The sequence below is a fragment of the Heterodontus francisci genome, chromosome 12 (genome assembly GCF_036365525.1).
Source record: "Heterodontus francisci isolate sHetFra1 chromosome 12, sHetFra1.hap1, whole genome shotgun sequence".
NCBI lineage: Eukaryota > Metazoa > Chordata > Chondrichthyes > Heterodontiformes > Heterodontidae > Heterodontus > Heterodontus francisci.
The window spans coordinates 108,757,987-108,768,431 of NC_090382.1; the positions used below are offsets into that span (position 1 = coordinate 108,757,987).

General features: G+C 47.7%; 1 protein-coding gene across 1 annotated transcript in view; it reads right to left on the reverse strand.

The window, feature by feature from the left end:
- The window catches only part of tnip1 (TNFAIP3 interacting protein 1), a 72,207-nt gene extending 65,350 nt beyond the window's left edge, over positions 1-6,857 (reverse strand). The window contains 4 exon segments of the mRNA XM_068043109.1: positions 398-478; positions 4,749-4,826; positions 5,111-5,132; positions 6,780-6,857. Of these exon segments, the coding sequence (XP_067899210.1) occupies positions 398-478; positions 4,749-4,826; positions 5,111-5,132; positions 6,780-6,857 (259 nt within the window).
- Positions 6,858-10,445: the final 3,588 nt, after the last annotated feature.

A 10,445-nucleotide genomic window follows, 5' to 3' on the forward strand; every position in this document is an offset into this window, starting at 1 on the left:
TCAGAAATAGCAACTCGAGACTCTGTGTTATGATCCAGAAAGCCAATTGCTGAAGGGTGATACTGGAGCCAATCTTTACTCCGTCATATATTTATTTTTTACAGTGAAACATTACAAGCCTTACTGTCCGCCCACTCAAACCCCACACAGTTTCAGTAAGTGTCGTCTCTTTATATGTACTAAAAGACCACCCCAATTAATCCCCTCCTCCTACATATAATTAAACACAATTGATATACAATACCTTGTAGCCGATCGCTGCCCCGTGACCCGAGAGTTAGGAATGTGTGCGTGTGCACAAACATGCATGTTGAACAACAAAAATGTACACGCCTGGCAATGATGCCCCCACAGTTGACGAGCCAAGCAATGCATACTCTCCAAGGAGAATGACTACCTGGGCAAGCCAACGATGAACCCACATCCCCAATAAGAGTCTGTACCTTCAGGAGCATCAGGAGAATGAAGCAGCGGAACACTGAAGATCAAGACAGGACTGATGATATTCCAAACAGAGCTTATTACTGGCCTCAATTCACTTTCGTGCTGCCTGAATTTGACTACTGATAGGAGAACAGTGTGTACGCAGATTATTGTTGGAACAAAGCCCGATTCTCAGGAAATGAAACCAAAACTCATAGGAATGGCAGAGGTCACTCAGAGGTCTGATCCCAGCTGCCAATTGAGATTCCCTTCATCACACCCTGCCCAATATCCGGTGTCTTTTCATCACATAAAGTGACCAGCCTTTCAAAAATCAAACTTGCCTTTCATGAAGCCAAGGCACACCAAAAAGTGTTTTACAACCAATTAAGTACTTTTTGAAGCGCAGTAATTGTAATGTAGAAAACACAGTCGCCAATTTGCACACAGCAAGCTCCAAAAAATGGCGAGAAGGTAATGACTGGACAATCTAAAATGTAATTATGTTGTTTGAGGGATAAATATAGACGAGGACACTGCGGAGAACTCCACTGCCCTTCTTCCAATCGTGCCAAAGAATCTTTTATATCTAACTTGGTTTAGTGTCTCATCAGACAGGCAGCACCTTCAATAGTAACAAAAACAAGAAATGCTGGAATCACTCAGCAGGTCTGGCAGCATCTGTGGAAAGAGAAGCAAAGTTAACGTTTCGGGTCAGTGACCCTTCTTCGGAACTGACAAATATTAGAAAAGTCACAGATTATAAACAAGTGAGGTGGGGGTTGGGCAAGAGATAACAAAGGAGAAGGTGCAGATTGGACCAGGCCACATAGCTGACCAAAAGGTCACGGAGCAAAGGCAAACAATATGTTAATGGTGTGTTGAAAGACAAAGCATTAGTACAGATTAGGTGTGAATATACTGAATATTGAACAGCAGCAAGTGCAAACCTGAAGAAAAACAACCTGAAAAAAACAGTGGGTAAGCAAACTGAACAAACTAAGATGAAATGAAATAAATGCAAAAAAAGATTGTAAAAAATGTAAGAAGGTATCTACCAAAACTCGTTTTCACAGCCACATCTCCTTCCTCAGTGACTGTCTCCGGCTCCGACTTATTCCACGTGGATTCCAACTGCAGTTTCACCCATCATGCTTTGAAACCACCCAGGATCACAGGTATCTCCGAGAAATACAACGTTCCTCGGACTGCTACTCTCGCCGCATCCTGAGATCTACACTCAGTGCTATGCGCCGCCACATGCACACACTGGACCTCTCTCTCCAGCAGCACCGTCTCACCTTATCTCAAAGCTGTTCTACTCCGCAGTTTCATCTCATCTTACGTCTCATCCGACGCATTAACAAAAAACTTTTTTTCTTCCTTTCAGGTGTTAAGGAACGCAAGCTCCAGCAGCTGATGGGGACTAATGCCCCTCCAGATCCTCCTTCCGCTTCACTTCCCTCTGACCCCACCCCTTCTGATCTGACCACTTGCCGTGTATTCACTATACCCTCTGACCTCCCCCTCTCTGATGCTGAGCGTTCTGTACTCAGCAAAGGTCTCAGTTTTATCCCCTTACGCCCCACCACCTCAATGAATTTCGCGCTCGGCATGACGTTGAGCTCTTCTTCCGTCGCCTCCGGCTCACTTCTTCAACCACGAGTCCTCCCCCGACCAGCAGACCCATTCACCCGCCTCCAGCATTCTCCCTCTACCTGGACCCCTCCCCCTGGCCTCTTACCCGCTCTTGATCTCTTCATTGAAAACTGTTGGCGAGACATTGGTCGTCTCAATTTCTCTGCCCCCCTCACTCACTCTAACCTGTCCCCCTCTGAACTTGAGGCACTCCGTTCTCTCTGGTCTAACCCCGACATGGTCATCAAACCTGCAGACAAGGGTGGTGCTGTTGTTGTATGGCGTACCGACCTCTACCTTGCAGAAGCTCAACGCCAACTCACAGACACCTCTTCCTACCTCCCTCTGGACCATGACCCCACCACCGAACATCAAGCCACCGTCCAAAGGACTGTCACTGACCTCATCTCCTCTGGAGATCTTCCCTCTACGGCTTCCAACCTCATAGTCCCACAACCCCGGACAGCCCGCTTCTACCTCCTTCCCAAAATCCACAAACGGGACTGTCCCGGCAGACCCATTGTGTCAGCCTGCTCCACTGAACTTATTTCTTCCTATCTAGACTCTATCTTTTCTCTGCTGGTCCAGTCTCTTCCCACCTACATCCGTGACTCTTCTGACGCCCTACGTCATTTTGACAATTTCCAGTTTCCTGGTCCCAACCGCCTCCTCTTCACTATGGACGTCCAATCGCTCTACACCTCCATCCCCCACCAGGATGGTTTGAGGGCTCTCCGCTTCTTCCTGGAACAGAGGCCCAACCAGTCCCCATCCACCAACACCCTCCTCCGCCTGGCTGAACTTGTTCTCACATTGAACAACTTCTCCTTCAACTCCATGCACTTCCTTCAAGTAAAAGGTGTCGCTATGGGTACCCGCATGGGTCCTAGTTATGCCTGTCTTTTTGTGGGATATGTCGAGCATTCTTTGTTCCAGTCCTACTCAGGCCCCCTCCCCCAACTCTTTTTCCGGTACATTGATGACTGTATCGGTGCCGTTTCCTGCTCCCGCCCCGAACTAGAAAACGTTATCAACTTTGCTTCCAATTTCCACCCTTCTCTCACCTTTACATGGTCCATCTCTGACACTTCCCTTCCCTTCCTCGACTTCTCTGTCTCCATCTCTGGGGATAGGTTGTCTACCAATATCCATTATAAGCCCACCGACTCCCACAGCTACCTCGACTACACTTCTTCACACCCTACCTCCTGTAAGGACTCCATTCCATTCTCCCAGTTTCTCCGTCTCCGACGCATCTGCTCTGATGATGCAACCTTCCATGACAGTGCTTCTGATATGTCTTCCTTTTTCCTCAACTGAGGATTCCTCCCCCACTGTGGTTGACAGGGCCCTCAACCATGTCCGACCCATTCCCCGCACCTCTACCCTCACCCCTTCCCCTCCCTCCCAGAACCGTGACAGGGTTCCCCTTGTCCTCACTTTTCATCCCACCAGCCTCCATATCCAAAGGATCATCCTCCGCCATTTTCGCCACCTCCAGCGTGATGCCACTACCAGTCGCATCTTCCCCTCCCTTCCCCTGTCAGCATTCCGAAGGGATCGTTCCCTCCGCGACACCCTGGTCCACTCCTCCATTACCCCCACCACCTCGTCCCCGTCCCAGGGCACCTTCCCTTGCAATCGCAGGAGGTGTAATACCTGCCCATTTACCTCCTCTCTCCTCACTATCCCAGGCCCCAAACACTCCTTTCAGGTGAAGCAGCGATTTACTTGTACTTCTTTCAATGTAGTATACTGTATTCGCTGCTCACAGTGTGGTCTCCTCTACATTGGGGAGACCAAGCGCAGACTGGGTGACCGCTTTGCGGAACATCTCCGCTCAGTCCGCAAGCAGGACCCTGAGCTTCCGGTTGCTTGCCATTTCAACACTCCCCCCCTGCTCTCATGCTCACATCTCTGTCCTGGGATTGCTGCAGTGTTCCAGTGAACATCAACGCAAGCTCGAGGAACAGCATCTCATCTACCGATTAGGCACACTACAGCCTGCCGGACTGAACATTGAGTTCAATAATTTCAGAGCATGACAGCCCCCCCATTTTACTTTCATTTTTAGTTATGTTTTCTTCCTTTTTTTACATTCCTTCTTACATTTTTTACAATCTTTTTTTGCATTTATTTCATTTCATCTTAATTTGTTCAGTTTGCTTACCCACTGTTTTTTTCAGGTTGTTTTTCTTCAGGTTTGCACTTGCTGCTGTTCAATATTCAGTGTATTCACACCTAATCTGTACTAATGCTTTGTCTTTCAACACACCATTAACATATTGTTTGCCTTTGCTCCGTGACCTTTTGGTCAGCTGTGTGGCCTGGTCCAATCTGCACCTTCTCCTTTGTTATCTCTTGCCCCACCCCCACCTCACTTGTTTATAATCTGTGACTTTTCTAATATTTGTCAGTTCCGAAGAAGGGTCACTGACCCGAAACGTTAACTCTGCTTCTCTTTCCACAGATGCTGCCAGACCTGCTGAGTGATTCCAGCATTTCTTGTTTTTGTTTCAGATTTCCAGCATCCGCAGTATTTTGCTTTTACCTTCAATAGTAACACTGGGTGTGTCAGCCTGGAATATGTGCTCAAGTGTCTGGACCTGAACTCTCAACCTTCTGACTTCGACGAGAGCATTTACCCACTGAGCCACGACTGACACCCGAGGAAAGACTGGACAAACCTGTGCTTTCAATCGGAAAAGGCTGTGTCGGAGAGGTGATCTTACTGGAGGCATTGTTAAGAACATTGAGAAAGCAAACTGAACGTAACCAGAGGACACAGATTTAACAGTCATTGGCATAAGGAGTGGTGGTTGGTGGGGGGGGGGGGGGTTGCGGAATGATGAGAAATTTGTCTTCTTGTTTGAAAGCACTGGGTTGTGATGATCTCGAACGCACTGCCTTAATGGATGGTGGAAGCACGTTCAATAACTTTCAAAAGTGAATTGGATAAACTCTGAAAGGCTGTGGGGGGAGGGGTACGAATTAGATAGCGCTTTCAAAGAGCTGGTACAGGATCGCAGGGTCAAACAGCTTCCCTCACCTGTGTTGCTGTTTCGAACATCCTGAGACACAACAGGAGCTGATTATACATGAAGAAAATATAAACAGTCTCCCCTACCTCAACACGAGAAATTGGTGCTCACTTACATTACATTTCCAACACATCTGAATGCCCTCCCCTCACACCCTCCCCTTCTTTCTATGAAATCTAAATCTAGGTCAGACTAGTATTTCTACTGCTCTTTGAAAGAGCTGGCACCGTCACGATGGGCCGAATGGTTTCCCACTATGCAGCATGGTTCTACAATAACAGCAGACTAACAGCTAAACACACGGACAAATCACTTCTGATTCACACCCACTCCTCTGATTCTCACATCAGACACTAATTCTAGAAAGTTTTTAAATGATTAAGCTTCTAGAGAAACAGATGGGGTGGGGGGGGGGGGGAAGGGAAGGGGAGGGAGATGGGGGGGAAGGGATGGGAAGGGAGGGAGACAGGGGTGGGGGGGGGGAAGGGAAGGGAGGGAGACGGAGGGGGGTGTGGGGAAGGGAAGGGAAGGGAGACAGGGGGAAGAGAAGGGAAGGGAGGGAGACGGGGGGCGGCGGAAGCGAAGGGAGGGACATGGGGCGGGGAGAAGGGAAGGGAAGGGAAGGGACACGGGGAGAAGGGAAGGGAGGGAGACGGGGGGCGGCGGAAGCGAAGGGAGGGACATGGGGCGGGGAGAAGGGAAGGGAAGGGACACGGGGAGAAGGGAAGGGAGGGAGACGGTGGAGGGGGGGGGGAGCGGAAAGGGAGGGAGATTCAGTACGAGTTTCTGACATAACCCCTGTACAGCCGTTCGATGACAAGTTAACTAAGCAACACAACTGTCAATGGGAAAGGTAATTAAAATTTACCCTAACGTGCAGCAAAACAAACCCAGATACTTTTCAAAACGTCAGCCGTAGCCTTTTAAAAGAGGTATCAAGGTGCTCGAATGGAAACTGAAGCAGTTTATTATTTCCCCTTTGGCACAGTATTAATCATTGGGCTGCCCCATTAACAGAAGCTGGCACAGGGGATTTTTAAAATATTTTTCATCTGTTTGTACATTGATGATATTCTGCTTCGAGAGGTTGCTGAACACTGCTCCTAACAAAGGACTGGGCACGGTGGACACACCCGAGTCAAAGAGCTGTGGGTTCACGTCCCACTCCAGGGATTTGAACACAACATCCAATGTGACACTCCCAGTGCAGCACTGCCAGAAGTGCCACCTTTTTGATGAGATGTTAGACCAGGGTTCTATCTGATACCTTGGGTGGATGTAAAACATCCCGCAGTTACTATTTCGAAGAAGAACAGAGCAGTTCAAAGCATGCTGGGCCAAATTTATCCCCCAACTAACATCACTGCCATTATCTCAGTGCTGTCTGTGGGATCTTGCTGTGCTAAGATCGACCATGTTGTTTCCTACGTTACAACAGCGACACACTTCAAGAAAACTTCATTGGCTGTAAAGTGCTTTGGGGTGTCCTGCAGGATGTAAAAGCTTCGCAAAGCGCAATGCTCAGAAAAACAGCGTACGAGGAGCCCAGTACGGATTAATCTGTGCTTTCAGTTAAAAACCGTGTCACATTTTAAACTGAAACTAAGGCAGTGTAAACGAGCATCTCCTAAAATGATTAGACTGATGCTTGTGTCACAACCCATTGATCTCACTTACATTCTGCACATCGTTTGCTCCGACACTTATTAGTGCAAATTCAATGTGATTCTTCTCCTCATTTTCAAACCCCACCATGGCCTCGCCCAACCCGATCTCTGTAACCTCCTCTACCCATTCAACCCTCCAACATCTCTGCCTTCCAATTCTAGTCTCTTGTATATCACCACCCACCCCCCCTCACCCCCGCCTGACTTCCTGCATTCCACCACTGGTGGCAATGCCTTCAGATGCCTCAGCCTAGTGGTAGTCACTAGACTAGTAAGCCAGAGCCCAGGCTAATGCTCATGGGTTCAAATCCCACCATGGAAGATAGTGAAATTTGAATTCGATTTACAAATCTGAGAATTAAAAACAGCTAGTCTAACTATGACCATAAAACCATTGTTGTTAAAACCCCATCTGGTTCACTAATGTTCTTCAGCGAAGGAAGTCTGCCATCTGGCTGATATGTGATGGTTGACTCTTTGGGCGGCACAGTGGCTCAGTGGTTAGCACCGCAGCCTCACAGCTCCAGCGACCAGGGTTCAATTCTGGGTACTGCCTGTGTGGAGTTTGCAAGTTCTCCCTGTGTCTGCGTGGGTTTCCTCCGGGTGCTCCGGTTTCCTCCCACAAGCCAAAGACTTGCAGGTTGATAGGTAAATTGGCCATTAGCAATGGCCCCTAGTATAGGTAGGTGGTAGGAAAATATAGGGACAGGTGGGGATGTGGTAGGATTATGGAATTAGTGTAGGATTAGTGTAAATGGGTGGTTAATGGTCGGCACAGACTCGGTGGGCTGAAGGGCCTGTTTCAGTGCTGTATCTCTAAACTAAACTAAACAAAGCTCTCAGTTTCTCTCCACTCCAGAGATCTGAGCAAAGAAATAAGACTGACACCACACCCCGCCTCCCCCCCCCCGCACGAAACTGAGGAAGTGCCTTTTGTGTATCCCCCACTTCCTCTGCCTCACCATTGGCCACGGTCAGAGGTGTTCTCTTTCAGATGAGGCGTTAAACAAAGGCCGAGCCTGCTCTCGCAGGTGAACACAATTGATCCAATGGCCACTATTTCAAAGACGAGAAGGGGAGTTCTCCCCGGTATCCTGGCCAATATTTATCCCTCAGCCAACATTGCTGTAAAATAGATTATCTGGTCATTATCACATTGCTGTTTGTGCAAATTGGCTGCCACGTTTTCTACATTACAACAGGGACTACACTTCAAAATGTACTTCACTGGCTGCGAAGCGCATTGAGGCCTCCTGAGGTTGCGAAGAGCGCTATAGAAATGCAAGTCTTTCTTTTAAGAAGTACACAGAATTTACAAACACAGAATCAGGCCATTTGGCCCAAATAGCCTGGCCCAGTGTTTCTTTTTATTCTTTCCTGGGATGTGGGCGTCGCTGGCAAGGCCAGCATTTGTTACCCATCCCTAATTGCCCTTGACAACGGAGTGGCTTGCTCGGCCATTTCAGAAGGCAGTTCAGAGTCAACCACAATGTTGTGAGTCACATGGAGGCCAGACCAGGTAAGGATGGCAGATTTCCTTCCCTAAAGGGCATTAGTACAACAATTGCTGATAGTTTCAAGTCACCATTAGTTTTCAATTCCATGCTTTCGTTAATTATTTGAATTTAAGTTCCACCAGCTGCCGAGGTGGGATTTGAACCCGTGTCCCCAGGGCCTCTGGATTACTAGTTCAGTGACATTACCACTATGCCATCATCTCCACTGAAGCCTCTTCCTAGCTTCATCTAACCCCATCAACATATCCTTTGATTCCTTTCTCCCTCATGTACTAACCGAGCTTCCCCACAAAATGTTATTCTCTCAGCTACCGACCATTCCATGTACACTCCTAAAAACCCACCCCTTTGGTCACTGTCATAATATTTCATGTGGATTGGTGTCAGTTCTTTCATTTGATAAACGTTTGTCACGACCCCCGTGGAGACCACCATCAAACCAAAAGAATCGAATCCACCGACTGACCCCAAAGCAAACGGACAAGATTTCACTTTTATTAATTTTACTTTAACACTCAAACTAAAACCAACATAAATTAAACATGAAGCAACAGACAGAATATGGTCAATATATATACGATAAATTACACCTTAACTATCAGGTAAACTGAGATGGATCTCATGCTTTCACTGGGCAGTCCACCCAGCATCTATGGCAACAATTACAGTCACAGTTCTTCACAACTCAAATTCCTCAGGTAGATTTTCAGCTCCTTTCTTCAAGGATTTACCGCCGTTCTTTCAACAGCAGTTTCCCCTCAATCCAAACTCCACGGTGCGGGCTTCACCACAGGGTGCACTTCTCCAGAACCTCCTCAGCTCTGCTCACGACAGTCTTGATGGCATGGATTTACCCATCTTCCCTTTATCAAAGTCCTTCAGTGACAACCTGTGCACTGTATGGCTGGGTCTGGTTAGTCGGCTGCTTTAAAAGTAACAGAAACAGCTCCTGGATTCAGTCTTCACTTCCTTCTGCTTGCCAGTGCTCCACTCCTGCCTGATCTGGGGAGGACTCAGTCTCCTTTTATCTGGTTCTAACCAGTGTCTGCTTCCCCAGAAACCTGAAGTTGTTTTTCCAGCTCTGTTTCAATTCCATTTCCCTCTCAGGGTCTTAAAAAAAGAAAGCTTTGCCACCACGGATTCCATCCCACATTCCCGTGAAGCACCTTGGGATGCCTACATTGAAGGCACTATATAAATGCAACTTGTTATGTGGTTGACCTGAAGCCAGGTTCTCTCAAACATGTATTTGCCAATGCCTATTTAGTGTTCCCATCACTGCTGCATCTGAATTACCAGCAGCTCGAAATCGAGAATTGAACTCCTCTGAAACCAGGACCTCTGCGCTGCACAAGGCAACTTCATTCCCAGACTCTTACCATCTTGTTCTCACATCCTCTGACAACCCCGAGCCAAGAGCAGGAACTCACTATGTGGGGAATCCTCTCGAAATGTCAGGAAGGAGACAAGCAAAAGATTTATCGCTGTCTGTTTATCTTTTTCTCTCTCGACACCAGTCTTTCTACATTCTTTCTCAATTGAGATAAAGAAAGAACTTGCATTTCTCAAGTGTCTTTTGCAACCTCAGGATGTCCCAATGTACTTCACAGCCAAGGAAGTACTTCTGACGCGTAGGGAAACACAGCAGTCAATTTATGTCGAGCCAGATCCCACAGAGAGCAATGTGATAATGACCAGATAATTGGTTTTGAATGATGTTGGTTGAGCGATAAATATTGACCAGCTCATTGGGGAGAGACCTCCTGATGTTCTTCAAAATAACTGTCATAGGACCTTTCTACGTCCACCTGAGAAGGCAGGCAAGGCATTGGTTTGACACCTCATCTGAAAGACGGCACCTCTGACAGTGCAGCGCTCCCTCAGTATTGCACTGGGGAGTCAGCCTGGATCCTGTGTTCAAGTCTCTGGAGTCTGGCCTGAACCCACGACCTTCTGACCCAGAGGAGAGAGGGTGACCCACTGAGCCATGGCTGAAATCTTCTCTGCACCTCTTGTGATTTTCTTACCAAGTTCCAAGTACGTCATCCTACCCTTCCCTCCATCTTCACATGTAGCAATCAAGACTCATTATAATAACCCTGACTCTTGGCCAGTTCCCAAGGACAGTGGCACTCCTAACCGGAGGGTCCCTTCCCTTC